The 25406-nt window shown below is 49.9% G+C and overlaps 1 protein-coding gene across 4 annotated transcripts in view; it reads right to left on the reverse strand.

Moving 5' to 3' along the window:
• ADAMTS17 (ADAM metallopeptidase with thrombospondin type 1 motif 17) overlaps window positions 1-25406 on the reverse strand; it is a 362991-nt gene that overhangs the window by 4116 nt on the left and 333469 nt on the right. For 2 of the 4 annotated variants that reach the window (XM_077940459.1, XM_077940458.1), the window contains 3 exons: window positions 23416-23620; window positions 19136-19288; window positions 487-664 (listed from right to left, as the gene is read on the reverse strand). In XM_077940459.1, coding sequence (XP_077796585.1) covers window positions 487-664; window positions 19136-19288; window positions 23416-23620 — 536 coding nt within the window. Of the gene's footprint in view, window positions 1-486; window positions 665-17676; window positions 19289-23415; window positions 23621-25406 lie in introns of those variants that run through there. The other 2 variants (XM_077940457.1, XM_077940456.1) reach the window with 1 other exon arrangement.

Consider the following 25406-nt stretch of genomic DNA (forward strand, 5'->3'; position numbering starts at 1 on the left):
ATGAACTGGTAAGAGGCCAGGTTCTGAGCACCCAGGGCCAAACCACGCACACAGTCTGCAGCCCTCCACCACACCTGTCTGCCGCTCGAGCATCAGCCTGGGGTGTGCCCCACGTGTGCATCCTCACGGCATCATGAAGGATGTCCCTGGAGCTTTCATTTCTAGAAAGAAGCACTTCCCTTCACATTCCTCATGCACAGGAAACCTACAATGTCTGTGGAACATTCTTCTGTGTTGGGCAAAAGGGTGAGGGGGATGCTCAGGGGCCTGTGTTTGAGACAGCAGTAAGCAAACACCAGTTCCACAACAGGGAATGGAATTCCATCTTTGAAACCTCTTCTACAGAACTGACACATGTCAGCCTTGTGTGACAAGTGAGGCCCAAGAAGGGGGCTTTCTAGCTGAAAGAACCTCACCATCAGGGAGGACTCACTGGGCAGGAGACACAGCAGCCCCCGGGGAACCGGGGCCAGTGAAGACACTCACCAAGGCGGGGGGAGGTGATGGTGTTGGCGTTGATCCTGTCGTTGCAGACCTCCTGGTAGCACTGTCTGTAGGGGGCAGGCTTCGAGAGGGCGGGGCACTCGCTGCCGTGGCGCCCTGTGACCTTGTGCATGCACTGCACCACCCGGGACTGCAGGCCCTTCCCGCAGGTCGATGAGCACTGCGGAGACAGGACAGCCTGAGTCGGGGGCTGAGACGATGGCCTTACAATGCGGCTCCCCCTGGGCTGGGGCATATGTCATGCCCAGGCACTTGCAATCGTTCAGGGCAAAAACAGCAGCTGCCTGATGGAAGACTTTCAAGATGTTATGGAATGCATGTTTGTGTCTCTGCAAAATGCAGATGTTGGAGCCATGGAGGTGGGGGCTGTGGGAGGTGAGTAGGGTTAGCTGTCATGAGGGTGGAGCCTCCACGCTGGGAATAGTGTGAGAAGGGAAAGAAACCCAAGCTCGCTCACTCTCCACCATGAGAGGACACGGTGGTCTGTACATCAGGAGGAGGGTCTTCACCAGACACGGGATTTGTTAGCACCTTGATTTTGACCCTCCACCTCCAGAACTGTAAGGAATAAACGTTTAAGCCACCTAGGCCTTGGTACTTGGTAACAGCAGCCAGGGAGACTTAGATGTGAGACGCCTGCTGAAATCCTACCTCCTGCTAGCTGCATTCCATCGCTCGCCTCTGCTCCAGCCTCTGAAGTTTCTGAGATGGTGAGCAGCATGGCTTGGTGGCCCCCAGGAAGGACTGGGCCTGATGACCACAGAGGTCTCCCCAGCACTATCTGCTGCATGAGGCTCTGGGGCCTTTGCCCAGTCGTGGGCATGGAGAAGAGCCCGGTAATGACTGGGGCTGAATTTCCCACAAGCCTGGAGGATTGGGGCTTAGAATTAAGTAGAAGAAAATGAAGTACAACCTTTCTTGCATACCAGAGTCACGCACTAACATGTGGCTGACAGTGTTCATTTAGACACACATCCCTGGCTGCTAGTATCTCCAGCCCTAGCATGAGGAGGTGGCGTGTTTGCTAAAACCAGGTCAATGAAGTTGAGCAGAGGCCCCCAAATTCCCAAGGAGTGGACCTGGTAAGACTTTGCTCTGTGGTTCTGTTCTCCGTCTCTCCTCTTCACTTTTTTTTTTGAGATGGAGTCTTGCTCTGTCACCCAGGCTGGAGTGCAGTGGCGTAATCTCTGCTCACTGCAACCTCCGCCTCCCTGGTTAAAGCGATTCCCCTGCCTCAGCCTTCTGAGTAGCTGGGATTATAGGCACCCGCCACCACACCCAGCTAACTTTTTTGTATTTTTAGTAGAGACAAGGTTTCACCATGTTGGCCGGACTGGTCTCGAACTCCCGACCTCAGGCAATCTGCCTGCCTCGGCCTCCCAAAGTGCTGGGATGATAGGAGTGAGCCACCGTGCCCGGCCTTTCTTCACGCTCTTTAAAGCATTTGCCAGGCAGGAACTGGCCAGGTATTTGCGTCCTCTACTCAGATCCTGCTCTTGAGCTTTTTGGCCCTTGCTTTCTCCCAGGAGCCCTTGGAACAGTCTCTTCTCCCTTACATTGGCCTCTTCCCAGGAAGACAGCCAGGTCCATGAATATACTTTCTGTCTGGTGTCCACCAGAGCCCACACAACCCCTGATTTACAGGGTTCTGAGAGCACTCAGCAAAACCAGGTCGGCAGCCCAGCCGGAGTTAGTAATGGCACCTTGGGGTGGAGAGAAGGGAGCAGGGCCTGGAGCAGCCTTGTTCTCTGAATGCCACACGTGGTGAGGGAGGCAGGTGCCCTGCAGGTCCTGTGCTTCCCATGTCCTCACTCTTGGTCCTGACCCTGGCCTTGTTGGAGAAAGGACCTTCCTGGGGGCCATGCGGAGTCTCTAGACACAGGCCGAGTGGGAGGCGGTGGTGTCCCATCTGTGCCTGGGAGGGCTGTCTGCTCCCAGGAGGGGTTTCTGCAAGCCAGACAGATTCCTCAGCTTCCTTGCCTGACAAGCAGGTTCATGCTTTGTGTGTCTTTTTTCACTTTAGAATGATAAACATTCAGAGGGAATGTTGCTCTAAAGGGGCACCGGTTTTTTTAGCTCACAAAGAAGGTGTGAAAACCACAAGCAGCTCCCCTGTGGGCCCCCGGCACGTTCAAACTGAAACCCAGGCTCTGACCCAACAGGCCAGGCCAGCCCTAGGGCCTCCACTTCATGCCTTGTTCCTTTCTTAGATAAACCCTTTGGAGGCTGCTTATGACCTTACAAATACATACATTACACATGCAGATTTCAGGGCTCCATCCCAGACCCAGCAGTCAGCATCAGGCACATGGAAGTTTGAGGAGTGCTGAGGTTGAGGGATGAAGTCGCACAAGGAGGTTCCCGCCTTGAACACAGGACAGGCGCTACAGCAACGTGACTCTTGCCCTGTTGGCGTTGGGGGCACCTTGGAGGAAGCTGGCTGCACACTGGGATTTACTGCATGGAGCTACCTGGTGAGCTTTGAAAAATCCCACACCAATACAATCAGATGGTGGAGGAGGTCCCAGGACTGAGGGCTCAGTGTGTTTAAAGTTCTCCAAGTGGTTACAATGGGCATTCAGAACCAAGAGCCTCTGACTTAACCTGAACCTCCCCGCAGGGCCCTGTGGAGAATGCAAAGAGTTCTCTTTTCTTCCTGTTAAGGAGTAGTTGTGTCTTTGCACACACAAATACGTATAACTAAGCAAGAACAACATCCAGGCACAGCCCTGACTGCAGTTTATAGCCAGATGACAGGTATGCCTGAAGGTAAGGGAGCAAAGGCTTTCGGTCAAAATTCTTTTTAGAGGCCAGGCACGGTGGCTCACGCCTGTAATCCCAGCACATTGCGAGGCTACGGCTGGCGGATCATGAGGTCAGGAGTTTGAGACCAGCCTGGCCAACATAGTGAAACCCTGTCTCTACTAAAAATACAAAAATTAGCCAGGCATGGTGGTGTGCACCTGTAATGCCATCTACTCGGGAGGCTGAGGTAGGAAAATCGCTTGAACTCGGGAAGTGAAGGTTGTGGTGAGCCGAGATTGCGCCACTGCACTCTTGCCTAGGCAATAGAGCGAGGCTCTGCCTCAAAAAAAAAAAAAAAAAAAAATCACTTATGAAAGCAATCTGGTAAGTAGTTGTACCCAGAAACTGAGAGTCCACACAAATGTGGTGGATGAAGGAAAAGGCCAGTGTTCCCAATGCAGAACAAAGCCACAGAGCCGAAAGCTGAATGCAGAGAAAAGTCATGCCAATCCCCTGCAAAACCATGCAACCTGTCCACTGACAGCAGGACACAGACTGAAAAAGGGCAGCATTTGAGTGAAGTCAGATATGACCATGTGTCCTCTGGCAAACCGACAGGTGACTCAAAGTGGAGCTGGTGACGATGAGACCAAGATTGCAATCACTAGGTTGCACCATACAAAACTGCTTATATTCACCTGTTTTGACCTCAATGCATCCATTTCATAAGGGCTCCATTTTATAACACACTAAAGAAAATAGTAGAGTCCTGGAGCAAGATGGCCGAATAGGAACAGCTCCAGCCTCCAGCTCCCAGCGCAAGCAACACAGAAGACGGGTGATTTCTGCATTTTCAACTGAGGTACCGGGTTCATCTCACTGGGGGTGCTGGACAATTGGTGCTGGTCTGGGGGTGCAGCCCAACCAGCAAGACCTGAAGCAGGGCAAGGCATCGCCTCACCTGGGAAGCGCAAGGGGGGAGGGAATCCCTTTTCCTAGCCAAGGGAAACTGAGACACACAACACCTGGAAAATCGGGCAACTCCCACCCTAATACTGCACTTTACCAAGGGTATAGCAAACGGCACACCAGGAAATTATATCCCACACCTGGCCGGGAGGGTCCCACACCCACGGAGCCTCCCTCATTGCTAGCACAGCAGTCTGAGATCTAACTGCAAGGCAGCAGCGAGGCTGGGGGAGGGTTGCCCACCATTGCTGAGGCTTAAGTAGGTAAACAAAGCCTCCAGGAAGCTTGAACTGGGTGGAGCCCACTGCAGCTCAAGAGGATGTGGAGAAACAGGAACACTTTTACACGGTTGGTGGGATTTTAAACTAGTTCAACCATTGCGGAAAACAGTATGGTGATTCCTCAAGGGTCTAGAACTAGAAATACCATTTGACCCAGCCATCCCATTACTGGGTATATACCCAAAGGATTATAAATCATGCTGCTATAAAGACACATGCACATGTATGTTTATTGCAGCACTATTCACAGTAGCAAAGACTTGGAATCAACCCAAATGTCCATCAGTGACAGACTGGATTAAGAAAATGTGGCACATATACACCATGGAATACTATGCAGCCATCAAAAAGGATGAGTTCGTATCCTTTGTAGAGACATAGATGTAGCTGGAAACCATCATTCTCAGCAAACTATCACAAGAACAGAAAACCAAACACCGCATGTTCTCACTCATAGGTGGGAACTGAACAATGAGATCACTTGGACACGGTAAGGGGAACATCACACGCCGGGACCTATTATGGGAAGGGGAATGAGGGGAGGGATGGCATTGGAAGTTATACCTGATGTAAATGACGAGTTGATGGGTGCTGACGAGTTGATGGGTGCAGCACACCAACATGGCACATGTATACATATGTGACAAACCTGCACGTTGTGCACATGTACCCTAGAACTTAAAGTATAATAAAAAGAAAATGTGGCACATATACACCATGGAATACTATGCAGCCATAAAAAAGGATGAGTTCATGTCCTTTGCAGGGACATGGATGAAGCTGGAAACCATCATTCACAGAAACTATCACAAGGACAGAAAACCAAACACCACATGTTTTCACTCATAGGTAGGAACTGAACAATGAGAGAACACTTGGACATAGGGTGGGAAGCATCACATACTTGGGGGCCTGCCAGGGGGTGGGGGGTTGGGGGAGGGATAGCATTGGGAGAAATGCCTAATGTGGATGATGAGTTGATGGGTGCAGCAAACCAACATGGCACATGTATACCTATGGAACAAATCTCTACGTTGTGCACATGTACCCTAGAACTTAAAAGTATTATAAAAGAAAAAATAAAAGATAAAAAAAAAGAAAATAGTAACATTTCTAAATTTGAATGTTTATAATGCATAACTTTAAATATGAATGTGTAACTACATCAATACATTACTTAATGGTAGGCATTTAATGAGTCCACTTATACCACTAGAGACTTTTATATCTAAATGGGTTACGTAATTTAAAAGAAACCCTCCTTCCTGGGAAAATGGGCTTACCATATAATCAGGGTTCATTTCTGTGAATTGGCACGTATGAGGCCCACTTAAGAACAGCGAGCTAGGCACGGTGGCTCACACCTGTAATCCCAGCATTTTGGGAAGCTGCAGTGGGCAGATCACCTGAGGCCAGGAGTTCGAGACCAGCCTGGCCCACATGGAGAAACCCTGTCTCTACTAAAAATATAAAAATTAGCCGGGCATAGTAGTGAGCGCCTGTAATCCCAGCTATTTGGGAGGCTGAGACAGGAGAATCACTTCAACCCAGGAGGCAGAGGTTGCAGTGAGCAGAGATCATGGCACTGCACTCCAGCTTGGATGACAGAGCAAGACTCTGTTTCAAAAAAAGAAAAAAAAAAAAAAAAAAAAAAAAGGATATACCTGCTGACAGCTGACCTGCAGGCAATACCAATATCCCTTTTCTCTTCAGATCTTTCCTTGGACCATTGGCCACAGTGCCGCCTCTACTGCAAAACATGTGCCCAGGAGGGAAAGCCAGGCATCTTCCTATTTCTTCCTGGAGAGAGGAGCACGAGGTGGGGGGGCTGCTGGATTTCTGGGCAGGAAACTGCACAGATGGATGGAGGAGCCCACCTCACTCCCCTGCATCTCTTGAGGAGGTGCCCTACCAGCTGGGGAGTCAGCCCCACAGAATCACTGCTGTTAAGGGGCTCAGTCCTGCAGGAGTGCCAGGAAGGGCTTCTGTTTCCTCTGTGAGTATTGCTACTATGTATGTGAAAATCACACAAGGGCAAGGGCTTCACCCTGTGGGTCTATTAAAACCAAGTGCAGCATTGGCAAGGTTTCTGCCTGGAAATGATCAATGACCATCATGAAACTCAGGCATTTAGGGTGACCTTGCAGACAGATGTCCCCTCTGAAAGGTCTTAGTGTTGTGCAGCCTGCTCTGGGGCTGAGGGGAAAAGGCTGGCATGTGGCACGTCTCCAGCATATGCAGGTGGTGTGCCTGCTCTTCCCAAGGGATCCCTCATAGGCCTCCACGGCAGCGTGGAACATTCCACAACAATCCTCACGGCTGATGCCGGCCACTGAGGTTGGCAGGGGTCCATGTCTTGCTCAAAGTTGCAGAGGTAGGAGTGGCAAGTGGTCCAGCGACCCCCATCTCATGGACTGAATTCCATCCTCCTATGTGAATAAGAGGTTGTACTAAATGGAGCTTTAATTGGAAGTGGGAATCAAAGAACCAGGTCACTGCCCATCTCCACCATTTACTCATTATCTTTCCTAGCCTGGGTCACTGGCTTTTAATTTTCCAGTCTATAAATAGAACTGCTCCATGAGATCATGGAAGGGTGTCTCCAAAGTCCTTCAACAGGGACAGGTGTCTGTTCTCACTGTTCACTAGTGTCGCCATGAGGCAGGGCCAGGTCAGGGCCAGGCGGGAGGTGGTTTTGAGGGCAGGTGGTCCCAAGGGCTCTGCCCCTTGTAGGCATTTTACTCTCATCAGAATTAGGGTTTGCTTAATTCTAGCTGGAGTCCTAGTGGGTGCTGTTCACACAGCTGTGGGCTATGGGTGGCTCTGGCTCACCTGGAAGAATTTTTGAGAATTTTGGGGTGTTTGCTTAACTGCCTGGAGCTGTGTCTGGGCCAGCCCCCTAGAGGATGCTTCCATGTGTTAGGTGAGAAGACAAGTTACAAAGTGGCATGTACAGAAGCCACCCCGTTTTAATATAGATGTGTGTGTACCTATGTAACACTTTGGAAGACAAACCATTATGAAAATTTACCATGTCAGCATATGGTTTCTGGGACTAATTTTCCTTTTAGTGTGTTCTATAGTAAGAACTACTTTTATAATTAAAATAAAACTGGAGAATTCTGCCAATGACTCTTTGGTGTAACCTGCTGGTGGCCCACGATCCTAACCAGCTGCATTTTCATTTGAGTTGAGGTGGTGCCAGGCCTGCCCTGGCCTAAAATCCACAGGTATATACTCTCCTTAACCAGAGTTTTGATGGAGAGGCTGTGCGGTGTGGGGCACCAGGGGGAAGGGGGGCCTGTTGGCATGCTACATCCCCACTTACTAGCTGTGTGACCTCAGGTAAATGACTTAACCTCTCTGAGCCTCAGTTTATTTGCAGCATGAGGATAATAAACTCTTGTTTATAGAATTGTCTCCTGGAGTAGAGGCAGTGTGGAACAGGAGCCTAGCGGGGGGTCTCAGAGTGGAGCTCAACAAATCCTGCTGTTATTATTCTCAACAGCAAATGCACGGCCAACAGCACAGACAGCTGGCCAGGGAGCTCCTGGAGCCCAGCAAGGCACACTGCGTCACCTGGCCCACTCCCTTAGCACTCCCTGGGCTGCCCTTAGGTCACCAGGCCCTCCACAGGCAGGTGCAGACAGCCCTGTCTGCCTGGCTCCCTGAGTTGATCTGGCAGCCAGACCTCGGGGAGCACAATTAGAGGCTGTTTTGGTCCTGAAGACAAACATGATTCCAGACAGATCTGAAGGGGTTGCTGTTGAAGGACATCCTCGTAACCTGAGCTGGGCGGTGGTGGGAAGGATAACAGGCACATGGGGTGAATTCCTTCTCTGTTGGCCTCCCCTGAGGCTTCAGCTTTAATTGAACAGTGAGGAGACTGCAGTGTCTCCTGATAGCATCAAACTTGCCCCAAGCATCGCTGTGAAGCCATTTTTTAGGCTTTAATAATCCAAGCAAACAGATCTATAAAAAACATATCTGGTCTTGTTTGAAGCTCTCACTGACAGTCCTTTTGTCAAGGGGCTCATCACATCCACATTTCATGTGGCTTCCCAAGACTCAGGTAACTGAGACAGAAATGGAGGCAGCAATAAATTTAACCGAAAAGCTCCTTGCCAGGAAACCTGAAGTGAGTGGAGCCCCCACCCCAGCAGGTGCCCACAGCCGTGCATCTGAGCTGGCCACCTGGTGGAGAGGCAGCCTCCGCATCCGCCCACCACCCTTCCCAGGCAGGGAGGGGGTGTCACCGGAAAAACAGTAACAAAATTGTTGATGCGCAAAGGGCAAAAGGTTCACGGCAACAAAGGGAAGAGGTTCAATTTGGATTTACTCATGTGCTTTTTTGTGCAAATTATTTCATGAAGTTACTGTGAAAAAGAGATTTCCCTTTAGGTAGAGTTTCCAGCAAAAAGAGAAAAGATGTTAGGTTCCCCAGACCAACGTGATAGTGAGACACTGTGCAAGCGTTACTAGCTTCTTTAATAATAATAGAAACGGCAGTCGCCATCGCAGCAGGGCCCACCTCCTGCCTGTCTGCTGTGTACAGGGCACCGGGCTTATGTACGAGCTTGTTCATCCTCACACTGACAGCTGCTGTGGCCAGAGCTCAGAACACAGTAGGTGCTCAATAAGTGGTGTCTGCTAGGGATGCGGCACCACCTTTCAGAAAGGCAGAATGTGAGGTTTCAGAGTGTCCATGTGAGTCTTCCCAAGCCACACGGCTAGCCTGCCCCTGCCTCCCACCTGCCCGCACCACCCCCGACAGGGAGGAACCAGGTCTCCATCACCCCTACCCTGATGACATCCTTCCCCACAGCAGGATTCCCTTCTCGCAGCTTCTCCCAGCTGTAAAATCACAACTGTAAATAACACCAGATCCCAACAGGATGTTTTGAGAATTAGCCAGAGGAGGCTGTAAAGCTCTCAGGAAGAGGAAAACACTCCAGGAATGTCAACTACACGCCTGGGCTGTGGTTCCTGCAGAGTGGCCCAGGCAGGGCTGCCCCCCACTGGCTCCCCCCACTGGCTTTGGGGTGAGCACAAGCCCAGGATGGGGTGAAATCATGTAAGGCTGAACTCTCAAAGCACAGTGAATGCACCCCCATCCCCACTGAGTGAGTCTCTGAGGGGCCAGCCTGCCTCAGGCTGGTTTTGGATAGCAAAGAAAGAGAGACAGAATCCTGACAGTAACTGCATTTTCTACTGAAAAGGTGCTTGGCTGGGGAAATGTCAAAAGCTCTTCAAAAGCATTTTGAACAGATTTCCCCCCGAGACTTGGCATGAGCAAGGAAAACCTCAGAAGCAGTTGAAACCTGAAATAGCAGTGTTAAACGACAGTGAAAATCCCCACTCCCTGTGCCATCGCTGAGAAACAGGAAATGCTTTCATAGACACACACCCCCTCCCACTCCCCCTGCGACACCTGCTTTCTTCCGGGCAGTCTCAGCTTCAGGTGTCCCTCATTCCTCCGAATTCGCAGCCTGCTGACCTGCACATTGTGGCTGGGACCTTCTAGCCAGGGAACCAGGAGGCTGAGGTGACCCCCGATGGCCTGCAGGGGCCGGGTCGCCTCCAGAGCTCTTGGGGACTGAAGCGCAGAGGAGACCACGGGACAGCTCTCATCCTCTTTCCCGGGGCTGGAGCTGTTCCCTGTGGGCAAATTTGCTTCCCATCACCCACTGCGAAAGTTGCAGCGAGACAGCTGCCCCAGGGCATGCCGCCATCACGTGTGGGTACTCAACCACAGCACGCACCATTTATGGGGCCTGAGCTACACTCGATGGATGGTTCTTCGAATACATAAACATTTTACAGGCCCATATAAGAAATGAGATTCTGATGAGAGACGAGGCTGACGACTGCCCCAGATGGTGATTGTGAAAATGGTGATGATCAAAAGCCCCTACTGGGCATTTCACTGGGGTGAATGCTATACTTGGATGCCATTCACTCCTCAATCAGCCCTATGAGGGCTACCCCCAAACTCATCTGATGGCGGATGATGCCCACACAAGGTGAGACGGGGACAGCAGCGGGGCTGGGTTGTGAACCTGTGTTGTCTTAACCACCTGCGCTGCTCTGAGGTCAATGACAAAAAAGCACTACTTAGGGATGATGGCTTTTGACTTACTAGCCACATGCAGGCAGTGATTAGAATCTAGAGTGTGGTGGAGACGGGGGGGGGGTGACCAGGCTCCCCCACTCTCTGATCTCTCACTCCCTGCAAAGGCGGCTGCTTTGACAAGGGACACTGAGCAAATGGAGGGATGGCGCGGGGCCCAGGAGATGGAGGCACTGGCCTTTGGACCATTCAGCATGGCCCTGTGGCCCACCTCACTTCCCTGCAGCCACCCCTCCTGGCAATTTCCTGGGACCTCACTGCTCTTCAGCAAGCTCACTGCTCTCATCTGAGCATGGTCTGGGTCTCGAACTTCTTCCCAACTGTGCTTCTGTAAAGCACAGATGGCTCGATGGCGGGCTCTGTGGACTCACACACAGTGTTCCACACTAAGGAAGTGTCTGTCCCCACTCCTTTTTGCCCCTGCCCAGAAAAGCACTGAGTTTCGGTCACTGCCTTTCACTGGCTGCTCACATTCCTAGGAGTGATGGCAAATGGAGGATCTACCTCTCTTGATCTGGATGCAGAGTGCTGGCTGCTGCCATGGCACAGTTTCACATGTCCCAGAAAAGGGCCCCAGGGTCCCCAGTGCCTTGTGCACTTGAGTTTTGATGCTCACATATTCTTCAATAAGGACTCAACTTTTAATTTCACAATTAAGGGGAGGCTAAACATGCAGGATCTCCTAGAGGGATAACAGATTTACATTACAGTGTAAATGATTGACTCAAAGCCTTTGGGGGAGCAGATTGTGATGGGCGTGGTGGGCTGAGGAGAGAGCAGACAGATACTTGATTTAATAACGAGCACATGAGCATCTTAGACTCAGCTCCTTCTGGTTTCAAATTCGGAATCTAAGCCTCCGACATGATCTTGCACTTTAAGCCAAGGTGGGTTACCAGCCCTGCCATTTTCTAGTTGTGTGACTTTGTGAAGAAAGCCATATCACCACTCTGAGCCTCAGCTTGCTCATCTGTAAAACAGGGACTGACGGGTGAGGGTCCAATGACATACCCTGAGTGAAGGTGCTTTGTAAATTCTAAAGCAACAGCAAATGTCACGGGCCAATGTCACTGATCCCAATAAAAGTTGTCTTACCCTCTACCTGCACCCACCCCCAGGTGTGGCTCCCCAGGCAGGGGCTGTCTGGATCCCACAGTGCTGACTGCATACCCACTCAGTGGGACTTAGCATGGGACACTATAGCCAGCTCCTTGTCTGTCTCCCTTTAGGCAAGAGTCACTGTCCACTCTTGTACCACCAGCACAGGGTCTGGCACAGAACAGCAGCTCCAGAAATGTCGGCTGAACTGAAGTGACTTGGCCACATGCCCACAGCAACTGGGGGCCACAGCTGGGCAGGCAGGCCTTGCCGGCTGGGGTGAGGCGGGTGGGTCAGGCCACACCAAACAAGTGCGGGCCTCAGAGATGGTGTGTCCACATTGAAAACTGTCTGTAACTACCCTCTTGCGTGACACACTGCTAAGGTTATGGAACTCGAGCCTGTATCTCCCTGCCTAGAACATAGAGAGGTATCTAACAGCTGGGTTTCCGGGGAGCACAACGACATAGCAAAATACACATGAACTCGACCTCAGACTGGTTCTCCCTGACTTCCTCCTAGGGCTCAGAGCACACAGATCCTTGAACATGTACTGCATCATTTGACTCGAAAGGCCTCTGAGAGGCACTGTTATCTCCACATTACAGACAGAAAGAAGGCTGCCTTAGGCTGTCAGGGTGCTCAGAGGCCTTGCAAGTCAGATCAGTCCCCTCCACTGGCACCAGGGGCTCAACGACCACTTTCTTCTTTTCAGTATAAGGGAACACCGTTCTCTTCCCTTGGTCTATTAAGTCATGGTTTTCTTTAAAAACATCATCCATTATAATCCCTCCAGAATGTGTTTTTCATTGGAAACATCCCATCATTTCAGTGGTGATGAATGCTCAGAAGTCATGCCATCTAGAAAGAAATGAGATTTCCTCCTCCCCCATTTTAAGGGCCCGCCACCCCCGGAGTGGAATACATAGACCCGGCATTCAGTGGGTGAAAACAATGATCGGCATTGTTTTCTGGAAAGAGCTACTATCCCGGGTGGGAAGGCAGCTGCAGGTCATTTTTCAAACATACCAGAGCGATAGGAGTGCTCTAGGCAGGGATGGGAACATGACTTGTGTCCCTCACACATGACCCCGGTTAGGGTTTTGCTGCTGGCCGAGGTCAGGATGAGGGGTAGGGGCAGGAAGAGAGGGGCCCCATCTTCCCTAGGGGCCTGCCTGCCTCCCCAAGGCTCTGAGTGGCAGGAGTGCTCAGCCATCCCTGGGCGTCCTCTCCCAGCTAGCACCTGCAGCATGCTCTTGGACTGGCCCGTTCCTCACCTCCTTGGAAACAGTCTCATCTTTCTCAACAGCACCTTGGGGTGAAGTGAGAGGAGACTGCTTGGATGGGGATATCAAAGCTTCCATCTGCTGAAAGATTCACCTTTTGAGCTCCCTCTATTGCGACATAGTGAGGGGAACACCTGCTTAGCCCAGCACGCTGCAAACACGTGGCAGTGTTTGCCTCCCAAGAGCTAGAAACTGGACAAGAAATAGAAACTGGAACAACTGGTTACATGAACAACCTTCCACAGATACAGTGATACATGGAGAGCGTTCCGCCTTCTCTCTGCTTTCCTTTTGGGCAATTTGTCTGCTGCCTTCAAATGCCAGCACATGACGAGGTTTGGTGGCTCGTTACAGGAAGGAAGCCCTGGGTGACTGGTTTAAAAATGCAGTGGAACCCATGGGTGCAACCTAGGCACCATCTGCAAGCTGGACAGCAAAGATGACACATAAACCATACGGCAAACCCAAACAGTTCAAATCAGACAAAAACGCTGGGGAAGCCTCATCCCGTGGAATCTAATTAGAAAGGTCTGGTCTCCAGGGACTGAGGACATGGGCTCCCCACCACCACCCTGGGGAAATGTATTCTTCCCACTTCTCCAGAGAAGGCAGAGAGGGAAAAATGGGCAAGTTTCTCTACCTGGGGGGAGGGTACAGAGGGGCAGGTGGTGTGGCGGGTGCCCAGCCCCCAACTCTCCCAGGTGATGGCAGCAGGAGGGAGGGTGGTGAGGTTGACAGTTGGGGTCGGGGTCTCTTGGTTCATGTCTATGCAGCCCCCACCAGCATGCTCCTGGTACACCACACACACACACACGGTGCCAACTCCAGTTTAATGTCCCTGCGGGCCCTCTCTGCTTTGCTTCCCCCAGCTCAGCCTCAGGCTCAGGCTCTGGCTTTGGCTGGGGACCCTTGCTAAGCCCTCTTCATAACAGCCTGGTGCACACAATCGGATGCCATCTGATGCCAGCTCCAGACAGTGGCTGACACAGTTTGGGTGTCTGTGCCCTCCAAGTCTCATGCTGAAATGTGTCCCCCAGTGTTGGGGTGGGGCCTGGTGGGAGGTGTTTGGGTCACGGGCGTGGGTCCCTCAGGAATGGCTTGCTGTCCTTCCCATGGTCATAAGCGAGTTCTCGCTCTGTTAGTTCACCAAGAGCTGGTTGTTAAAAAAAAGTCTGGGGCCTCCACCCTCTCTCTCTCTCGCTCCCTCTTTCACCATGTGACATGCCAGCTCCACCTTCTGCTGCAAGTAAAAGCCTCCTGAGGCCTCCCCAGAAGCAGATGCCAGCACTGTGCTTCCTATACAGTCTGCGGAACCATAAGTCAAATAAACCTCTTTATCAATGATCTAGTCTTAGGCATTCCTTTACAGCAATGCAAAGTAGATTAATACCGCAACCAAGATGTCACCGAGGCCCTCACATCCCACAAATCCCTCTTGTTCTTACTGCAGTGACAGCTTGTCAAACGGGCTATGGCAAAAGTGGGCACAGTGACTCCAACCCCTCACTCTTCTGAAAGCCTGGAAGTGTTATTCACAGCATGGCTGGTGAAGAGAGGATGGCCAGGCAAAAGGCTTCATCTTACCTGACAGGCATTCCCGGAAGGCTGAAGGTCCTGTCTGGGGAAACTTGCAGTGTCCTTGGCCAGGGAGGGACCCCAAACAGCAGACGAGGGAAGGCTCATGGGCTGAGTGAGCCACGCGATGCATGAGCACCAGGTCCCGGGCAGGACTGCTGAGTGTTATTCCTGTCCATCCTTTGGTGGTTTTGTGGCTCCTCGTACCAGGAAGGTCAAGGTACTTAAGAAAGCAAAAGTGTCCAGCTAGTCCTCAGAACCAGAATGGTCATGCTGAGGAGAGCCAAGCCCTGCAGCCCAAGAACCATCTACAAGATGCCCCTCAGCTTAAAGGCGCCATCATGGTTCCTACCCAATCCCTTCTTACTTTTTCCACCAAACAGCCTGAACACTGAACTGGGTCCAGGAGCTTGGACTCTGCCGGGGTGTGGGCGAGGCAGGTAACTGCTCTGAGCCTCCATTCCCTCTTCTGTGCAGCAGGGGTGACAACCTTGGCTAGAGGGGACCAGTGACATGAGGCACAGGGGTACCCCACAAAAAGGAAGGTAGTGCTAGGCACTCCAATCCCAGATGGGCAGGTGTGGCCCAGGCCTAGAACTGACCACTTCTTGCCTCCGCTCCTGCCCCGGACCCCTGTGGGCACAGGCGCCAACAATAGTACAGGCTACATTTAGGGCGTGCTTGCTAGGACCCTTCCAATTCGCTGATGACAATGACAGCTTTATTCCAGTACACATCTGAACACTTAGTGTCCAATGTTATTCTGCCTGTTACTGTTAGGCAGGTCCGCTTCTACATCTTCTGGACTCTCTGTAACCATGTAGGTGTAAGGTAATCATCAATTCTTTAGATGATCCTGCACATTTGCCAACGTGCTACTTATGGATCAGAACCTAGTCTTTTGATAGCTCACCTATATGTCTCTGGGCTAGAATCAGTGACCTTTTTCAAGCTAGGTCTGGATGTGCTTGGATAGAGAATTTCTCAGTGTTGTCTATAAAAGGCTGGAAGCCCTACTGATAAGACAAGGTTAAGTCAGATTGGAATGGGTTACAACCCTGGGGATTGTGCCCCAAAACCCTGTGACCTTTGGGTGGCGGATTTTGGGCAATGAAATCAAATGGGTTTAGTGGTCAAAGTGCTTAGACACATATATTAACATTCTGAAACCTCTAAGCATCTCTGAGAAACAGGCAGGGCCAGTGTTTATGATTCCCATTTCAGAGATAAAGAGACCAAGGGGTCAGAGAGGTTAAGGCACGTAAGTGGAGAGTCAGAGCTGTCATTCAGTCCCTTAATGTCTCTATTGCATGAGTTCGAGTCCTCATGGCTCGAAGGCCTTCCTTCCTTCCTCCCTCCCTCCCTTCCTTCCTTCCCTCTCTCTTTCTCTCTTTCTTTCTTTCTTGATGGGGTTTCGCTCTCTTGACTGAGCTGGAGTGCAGTGGTGTAATAATGGCTCACTGTAGCCTTGACTTCCCTGGCTCAAGTGATCCTCCTGCCTCAGCCTCCTAAGTAGCTAAGACTACGGACATGTGTCACCATGCCCGGCTATTTTTTTTATTTTTATTTTTATTTTTGTTTGTTTATTTATTTTGTAGAGACACAGTCTCCCTATGTTGCCCAGGCTGATCTTGAACTTCTGGGTTCAAGCAATCCTCCTGCCTTGGTCTCCCAAAGTGCTGGGACTACAGGTGTGAGCCATGATGCCCAGCCAAAGCACATGTATCTTTTGTGAGAGCTTTGAAGTTAAGTTTCTCTGCCAGCGTAAGATACATCCTGGCAGCTCCATATTAAGCTTTATTAACATCCAAGTAACTGTGTGGCATCCCTGTTTGGTTTTGGGGACACTGGACTGACAGGCTCAGTTCTGTTGCCCTGGTCAGATGTTTTGATCAGGGAGTAAATAGGAAGGAGGTGTTTTAGGTCCTTCTCAAAATCACTGTTATCCAGAATAATAGTGCACCTTAGCACTACCAGGCAAACAGGGAATTGGGAAATTTGGCTTTTTTTTTTTTTTTTTACTCAAAGAGTTTGGAGAAATTTGTGTTCTGACTTGGGCTGATGGGAAGGTGGTAGCATTTCTGCAGGGATCAGATTCCGGTAAGTTTTGCCTTCCGATGGAAAAACCATTTTTCCTTTCGTAAAGCAGAGGCAGAAGCAAAATTACCTGCCTGAGCCATGTTGCCACATTTTCATAGCAAAGCCAAAACCTGAATGTTCAGGTGAAATTTCAGAAATAACACCGCACATCTACAACCATCTGATCTCTGATAAACCTGACAAAAACAAGCAATGGGGAAAGAATTCCCTATTTAATAAATGGTGTTGGGAAAACTGGCTAGCCACATGCAGAAAGCTGAAACTGGATCCCTTCCTTACACCTTATACAAAAAATAACTCAAGATGGATTAAAGATTTAAACCTAAGACCTAAAATCATAATAACCCTGGAAGAAAACTTAGGCAATACCACTCAGGACATAGGCATGGGCAAAGACTTCATGATTAAAACACCAAAAGCAATGACAACAAAAACCAAAATTGACAAATGGGATCTAATTAAACTAAAGAGCTTCTGCACAGCAAAACAAAACTAGCATCAGAGTGAACAGGTAACCTACAGAATGGGAAAAAAATTTGCAATCTATCCATATGACAAAGGGCTAATATCTAGAATCTACAAAGAACCTTAAACAAATTTACAAGAAAAAAACAAACAACCCCATCAAAAAGTAGGCAAAGGATATGAACAGACACTTCTCAAAAGAAGACATTTATGCAGCCAATAAACATGAAAAAAAAGCTCATCATCACTGGTCATTAGAGAAATGCAAATCAAAACCACAATGAGATATCATCTCAAGCCAGTTAGAAAGGTGATCATCATAAAATCAGAAAACAACATGCTGGAGAGGATGTGGAGAAACAGGAACGCTTTTACACTGTTGGTGGGACTGTAAATTAGTTCAACCATTGTGGAAGACAGTGTGGTGATTCCTTAAGGATCTAGAACCAGAAATACCATTTGACCCAGCAATCCCTTTACTGGGTATATCCCCAAAGGATTATAAATCATTCTACTATAAAGACACATGCACATGTATGTTTACTGTGGGACTGTTCACAATAGCAAAGAGGTGGAATCAACCCAAATGCCCATCAATGATAGACTGGGTAAAGAAAATGTAGCTGGCACACATATACCATGGAATACTATGTAGCCACAAAAAAGAATTAGTTCATGTCCTTTGCAGGGACATGGATGAAGCTGGAAACCATCATCCTCAGCAAACTAACACAGGAACAGAAAATCAAACACTGCATGTTCTCACTCATAAGTGGGAGTCGAACAACGGGAAAACGTGGACACAGGGAGGGGAACATCACACACCAGGGCCTGTTGGGGGATGGGGGACTAGGGAAAGGAGAACATTAGGACAAATACCTAATGCATACGGGACTTAAAACCTAGATGACGGGTTGATGGGTGCAGCAAACCACCATGGCACATGTATACTTATGTAACAAACCTGCACATTCTGCTATGTACCTCAGAACTTAAAGTATAATTAAAAAAACTGTCTAAAGTGAAGATAATGAACATTCAGCTCAAGTAAACGTTTTTTTCACACACGGAACATATTGGCAGTCAATCATGTGATTAGAATATGCATTAAAATGTTGGGAAAAAATGCTAGCCACTAATTCCAACATGTTTAAGATACTGTGTAGGCTGAGCAAAAACCAATGGCTCTAGGTCAGCAGTTTGCAATCTTTGAGTGAAGAGATATCAGGAGAAGCAAGCAGGAGTTTTCCAGTTGCTAAGACCATACAGAAAGACAAACACGGTCTATGCTTACAGGAAGCGTGGTACAGATTTTGTGAAAAGACTCTCAAGAAAACCCACTAGAAGGTTCTTACAGGTGGCAGTGGTGCTCACCTTGGTCCCCAGAAAACAGGAATCATTCAAATGTATCAGATGAATGAAAAAGAGGGGTTAAACAACAAATCATTTTTTTACTTGGAGAAACCTTCAATGGCCCTTTATTCACCCTTGGTCTTCAGAGTGCTGACCCTGCAGCTCTGTGATACCCCTCCCTGCTCCCACCTCAAGGCCCCCTGCCCTGTCTGTCCCTGCATCTCCAGGCCCTTGCCCAGGGGTCCTGGGAGTGAATGGAAGTGATGTTTGCCCCAAGTGTCCCCATGGCAGGAGGCTGGGGCCTGCCGGCCCACTGCACAGCATGGCAAGCCTGGCATCCAGGGCACGGGTGTCCTGCCTTGGGCTGCGTTTGGGTTCCTTCTGCATGCATGTGAAGCAGTGGGGTTCTCCCAGTGAGCCAGAAGGGGCAGTGCTGGTGCGGCCTGTGGGAAAAGCAGGGGAGGAAGCACATGGGGTCTTGGGTAGTGGCAGCGGGTGGAAGGAAAGTGAATGTGCCTAGTTACGCTGGGACTGCCGTGTGGAATTGGAACCATCACAAGAGCTGAGCTCCCGACCCTCAAGCCCCCTGCACTGCGGCACAGAGAGAAATGCCAGCAGGCTGCTCTCACCGTAGACCAGTCCCCGGTTTTCCACTCATAGCAGCCTGAGTAGTCCTCGCAGGCCTCCTCGGCTCTCGGCCTGGTGGAGGCATCGCATTTCCCTTGTGAGTTGGTGCACGCCACAGTCCGTTTCCGCACCCCTTTTCCACAGTTGGCAGAACACTGCAAGACACCATTCGAATATTTAATCCAGTTTCAATTTGATTCAAGTCCATCAGCAGCTATTAACTCCCTCCGAGGTGCCAGGTGTGGGATGATGCAAAGACGAAAACCCACACTTCTGTCCTCAAAAAGCTCGTGGTCTACAGGGTCTTATGCACATGGTCCCAGCTGGGGCACCAGCCAAGTGGCCAGTGTTGGGGAAGGGACCCAGGAATCAGGAGTGGGAAGAACCTGGGGTACTCGTGAGGTCACATGAGGGGAGTGGAATTCAGCGGCCACTTGTCAGGTCCAAAAGCTTAAGGCAATACATGAGCTCAAAGGGCAGGGGTGTGATGGAGCCATGAGTGCTGCAGGGAACAGGGCCCAGCTGGAGCAAGGTGAGGCCCTGAAGCTGAGTCCCAGGCCCCAGATCTTCCCAGATGGCCTCCAGGTGCACGTGCTTTGCTTGGGCCAGCCTGGGACAAAGACCTCGATCCAGCCAGGACAAGGAGGAGGCAGAAGGAAGGAAAAACCGCAGGTGACTTTCTCGTGAGGCAGGTGGAAAGCCTTCGCAGAGAGCTCCAGTGAATGTTTTAACGCAGACACCAAGAATGGTGACAGAGGCATGTCCCCTGTGGTAGTTTACTTACTTTCGGGAGACCTGGCAAGGGGCAGTGGGGAGGGGACCTGGGCAGGGCCTGTGGGTGATGAATGATGTGCACGCCCTCCAGAGTTCAGGATTCCCAGCAGCAAGAAGGTGTGAAGAGACAGAGGGCGTGACAGGGTGTCAGCACAGCAGATGGGTGCTCTGGGGTGCATCTGGAGCCTGTTCCTGACATGCCCACCACAGATCTTGGGGAGGGACGGTGCCTGGGCTGGCAAGAGCACTTACCATCTCCAAAAGCAAAGCAGAAGGAAGCCCAGGCAGAGCTGACCCATAGCCTCAGGAGGACAAAACTCACAAACAACTTGGCCCTGGGAGCCCTGTCCCTGACACAGGCGTAAACACATAACTTGGAAAGATGGTGTGCAGAAGGCTGGATTCTGCTAAGGCGGTTTCATACTTGCTCACTTTACCAAAAATATGGCAGGCTACAGCAGTGACTTTCTTGAGTTATAACAAACTCAACTTTAAAAAGTTCTAGGCCAAATTCAGTAGTTCACACTCATAATTCCAGCACTTTGGGAGGCTGAAGTGGGAGGCTCACTTGAGGCCAGGAGTTCAAGACCAGCCTGGGCAACATAGAGACCCCCATCTCTAAAGAAAAAAAAAATCCCACTGTGTCCACTGGAAAAAAGGTACATAAAGGACAAATGTTAATCCTGATATTTGTTATTAACATTTATCCAAAAATATGATCTAGCTTTCTCTCTTATTTTTTTTTTGAGATAGTCTCACTCTGTCACTCAGGCTGGAGTGCAGTGGTGCAATCTTGGCTCACTGCAAGCTCCTGGGTTCAAGCAATTCTCCTGCCTCAGCCTCCTGAGTAGCTGGGACTACAGGCACATGCCACCACGCCTGGCTGATTTTTGTATTTTTAGTAGAGATCGGATTTCACCATGTTGGCCAGGATGCTCTCGATCTCCTGACCTCATGATCCACCCGCCTTGGCCTCCCAAAGTGCTGGGATTACAGGTGTGAGCCACCACGCCCAGCCTCTCTTTCTTATGAATTCAATTAAGCTCTTTGTCTAAAGATCCTATGAGGTTTTCTTTCAAGGCTAATTTAGGCTGGTTTGAAATACACATGCTTCAGAACTGGCTGCAATGTCCCCTTCAGGGAGTGGAGAGAGTTGCTGTGTGTGGAGTGTGGAGCTGGTTTAAAGGGTCCTCAGATGCCAGGGGTCAGTCCACGGTGGGCTTTGCATGCAGGAGCCCCGGGGCACTGCACTGGAGGGCTACCCTTTGCTTCTCTGTGTGGCAAGGTTTCCTGACCATTTCAGCAACTCTGTCCTCACTGTGTGACTTGTGGGCTACCCCTGGCACCAGCACCCACACAACTTGCTCCTCTGCAACCAGGAGCCCATGCACCATTTCTGCCTAAGTTCACTGTTGCCTGGTCTTTACTTTGCATTCCTCGCCTCTTCCCCTTGAATTTCAAGCTCTGAACATCCAGCCTATTTCTTAATCAAACCCTGACCCTTAACCAAACTCTGACCAGCAACCTATTCTTTCTGAAGCCTTTGTCTAAGCTGTGCCACAGGCTGCTGAGGTCAGCTCCAGCTCCAAAGGGGCCTAGGAGGGTGCCCTTCAGTCTCTCTGCTTTCCATCACGGGCGGGGTCTGCAAGCTGAGGACAGGAGAAACTCACTACCTTTTCCTTCCCTCTGGATATTTGATCCTTCTTCTAATAAAGTCGGGAAGAAGCTGGGGGTAGGTAGTGAGAGCAATCAACACAGCTGGTTGGATAAAAGTGAGCACGTCGACAAAAACTCTCCCTCAAGGAACTGAAACCCATTTGCTTCCAGCGGAAGACAGACTCACTCTGGGACTTCAGTACTTGGGAAGCGGCAGAAGTACTAGCTTCGCGAGCTTCCCGTGGGGAATGATTTGATTCCAAGTTAAATGTTCAGAAGAAAGCGTTTTGTTCAAGCCTGGGCTAAACCAGAGTTAGGCTGACTGGTGTGGTGCTCGTTCGGGATTAGGATTAGGTGTGCACATAGATACAGGCACAGAGAAATTTATTTAAATCTTGCTCCCACTGTCTCACATTTTCCAAATGCAGAGATCTTCAGTGCTGTAATGATAATTGATGATGTCAGGCTTGTTGGGGAGGCATTTTTTTCCTCCATAAAAAGAGTCTGAGTGGAATTTTTTTTTTTTTTTTTTGAGACAGAGTTTCATTCTTGTTGCCCAGGCTGGAGTGCAATGGAGCAATCTTGGCTCACTGCAACCTCTGCCTCCCGGGTTCAAGTGATTCTCCTGCCTCAACCTCCCAAGTAGGTGGGATTACAGGAGTGCACCACCATGCTTGGCTACTTTTTTGTATTTAGTAGAGACAGGGTTTCACCACTGAGTGGAAAATTTATAGTTTTGATCTGATCAAAGCACAAATCTTACTTGGATCGAGAGCTAGGCAATTAAAACCCAAAGGCTCACCTAGGGTACTGGAAAGGGGAGGGGGCTGAATACCTGCCTCAACTCTGCCAGCAAGCGGCCGAAAAAAATCCCTCTAATGTTAAACTGACAAATGTCAGCATATATAAAGAAAAAAAAACAATCAAACAACAAAATCTCAAACTCTCTTCCTTTCCTAAAATATCATAAAATGTAGGATAAAGATTCAGATCTATAAACAAATACATGCCACAATCTGTTTGAAAATTAACCTTTGTTTTAGAGCAGCCAATGGCAGAGTTTTCCTTCATTAAAAATGGGCTGAATACTTTGTTATTCAAAATAATTCCAACTGTTTGGCAATAGAGGGAACTTTAAAAATATTTTCCACACTAAAGAGTGTCTTGGATGAGCCTCTCTGAGTTTCCTAGACTACTCTGGTGGAAGACCTGAGGGAAGCCTGCCCTTTATTCAGCTTTTTTTTTTTTTTTGAGTTTTATAGCCAAACAGTCAAAATCATTAATGCAAAGTCAATGCAAAGCCCTGAAGGATGACATCACCAAAGATAAAATCGTACTCCCAGGACCAACCTTCAAAGTTAAGACTTAAGGCTTAATCCACTTCTTTCCAAAACATTTTATGGCATGACATTTGTAACTCCAACTTGCACACTAAAAGCTGTCCCTCCTGGCATCTGACTCTTGTATTCTACAAAGACTGCTGGGGGATTAAAGGAAAACCTTTGAAACCACCTTCCCAGCCTGAGCACACCACAGTTAAATACACTCAAAGGAGAATTAAAAAGTCGGTCAGTATCTGTCTGTCCTATCTTGATGTGGGAATTTTCATAGGAAATGGGATCAAATTGTCCTTCACTGTGGTGTCAACATGTACATCATGAGAGACATGGTATCTGTGTTTTTGTAGCCACGCTGTTATCTGAGATGGAAATTAAGAACATATGAGCTATAACACAACTTCGAGCTGACCTGGGGGCGAGCGAGGGCTGGGAGGCACCAGAATGTCACCAATACCGTGGCACCGTGTTGGAGTCCCTGTGGCTGAGTCCTGGCGGCAAGCCCAGGCACCCACCTGTGACCACTCAGATGCCTCCCAGATGGACAGGCAGTCCTGGCCTTCACAGCTCTGCACTGCCGCCGGCCGGGGACCCGGGCAGTAGAGGGGCCGCGTAGCGATGTGTGTGCCGTTCTGCAGCTGGTACACGCAGGTCACCTCCCGGTGCTGGAAGCCTTTCTCACAGGTCGCCGAGCAGGGGCTCCACGGACCTGCTACCCACCTGCCAGACAGGAGGAAAGAGAGAGAGAATGACTCGGGTGAGAGGCCAGCCTCTCCGGAAGGCCTTCCAGCCGGATCCTGGAATTGCTGCCCTGTGGTGGGAGAGAGGGAGGCAGACTCGGGAAGATTTTCAGTCAACCTTGGACATAATTCAGAGTATCGGCACAGAGGGAATGACTTGAGTGGTCCTCTGGTTGGATGGTCTCCTCAGCACAGACATCTTTCTGCAATCAACACCCCTACGGCAGACGGAATTATCTGGTCATGGCCTCCATCTAGGGAATTACATATCTGCCTGTTGTCACAGGACCTGCTTCTTTTGACAGGGTGTGAGTGAACAGGATGCTGGCCACGTCCCGGCAGAAGCTCTGAACGTGGTTATGCGGTTTGGCTCTGATTCTCTTTGCTTCTTACCCTCTGCAGGGAGAACAGTCCCAGTACAGGGAATGCCCCTACAGACAGCCTGCACCACTACCACCTGCACTTCTGTCAGTGACCGAGATGTTGGAGTTGTTTGTCATTGTGGCAATAGGGGATTGATACAGCCATTGACAAAGAACCCCCCACCCCACACCAGTCCCAGCTTGATTAACCAGAACTAGGCCCTCCCTGCTTTCCAGAGCCTCCAGGGATGGCTGTGATACTTGAGAGTGGCAAGTTGTGGGCTGTGGGAAGACAGAGGCTGTTGAGTTTGGCATCTGAAAGTGTTCTTCTAAAACTTCAACTCAGGCCGGGCAGTAGCTCACGCCTGTAATCCAAACATTTTGGGAGGTTGAGGCAGGTGGATCACTTGAGGTCAGGAGTTCGAGACCAGCCTGGCCAACATGGTGAAACCCCATCTCTACTAAAAATACAAAAAATTATCCAGGTGTGGTGTCACATGCCTGTAATCCCAGCTACTCAGGAGGCTGAGGCAGGAGAATCGCTTGAACCCAGCGGGTGGAGGCTGCAGTGAGCTGAGATCGCACCACTGCACTCCAGCCTGGGTGACAGAGCAAGATTCTGTCCCCCCAAAAAATAAAAACAAAAAATAAAACATGAAACTTCAGCTCCCTGCGCGACAGCCTGATGATCCGATGCAGCAGGCGTCTGTTGGCCTCAGGTCGCTGGACAGCAGCTGAGCAGCTTGGGAATCATGCTTCCTCAGGACACACATAGGCTTTCCAGTGCCCTCTGGGGAATACTGAGGGATCTCGCCTGCTTGGTTTCTGGATGAGCCAACTGGCTTTGCCCTTTCTTGTCCTGCCTCATAAACTCCTTGCTCTCAAGAGTTCAGCACCTGACAAAGCAGCTTGACCTGCGCACCGCCAGGTCTCACAGCCACTCAGTTCCTCCTCATTAGTCAAAAACAGTCCTGAATCCCGCCCCAAACCAAGTCTGATCATGCCGTGCTAGGCCATCCCACTGTTGAGCAATGTCTACAGCTTTTGCCCACTGGGAGGATCCTTTGAATGGGTACTGGATGGTGCCAACTGTCTCTCACTTTCCAGTCCCAGCTGAATGGCTCATTTGACCATCCAGGCGCTGCAGATTTACTGAGGGCCTCCCACGTGCCAGGCACCTTCTAGGTTCTGATGAGTAGGCAGTGAGTGAAACAAAGTCCCTGCCCTCTGAAGCTTACATTCTCAGGGGGGCAGACCATATATGCCCAGTGAACCATATATATCACCATAGCATATATAACAAATGTACTAGATGAGATTAGAGACTGTAACACATAGTCACAAGTGCTTTAGAGACAAGTCAAGCAGTGTGAGCAGAACAGGGAGTAGGTGGGGGTGACTGCT

This window comes from Macaca mulatta, chromosome 7 (genome assembly GCF_049350105.2).
Source record: "Macaca mulatta isolate MMU2019108-1 chromosome 7, T2T-MMU8v2.0, whole genome shotgun sequence".
Classification (NCBI taxonomy): Eukaryota; Metazoa; Chordata; class Mammalia; order Primates; family Cercopithecidae; genus Macaca; species Macaca mulatta.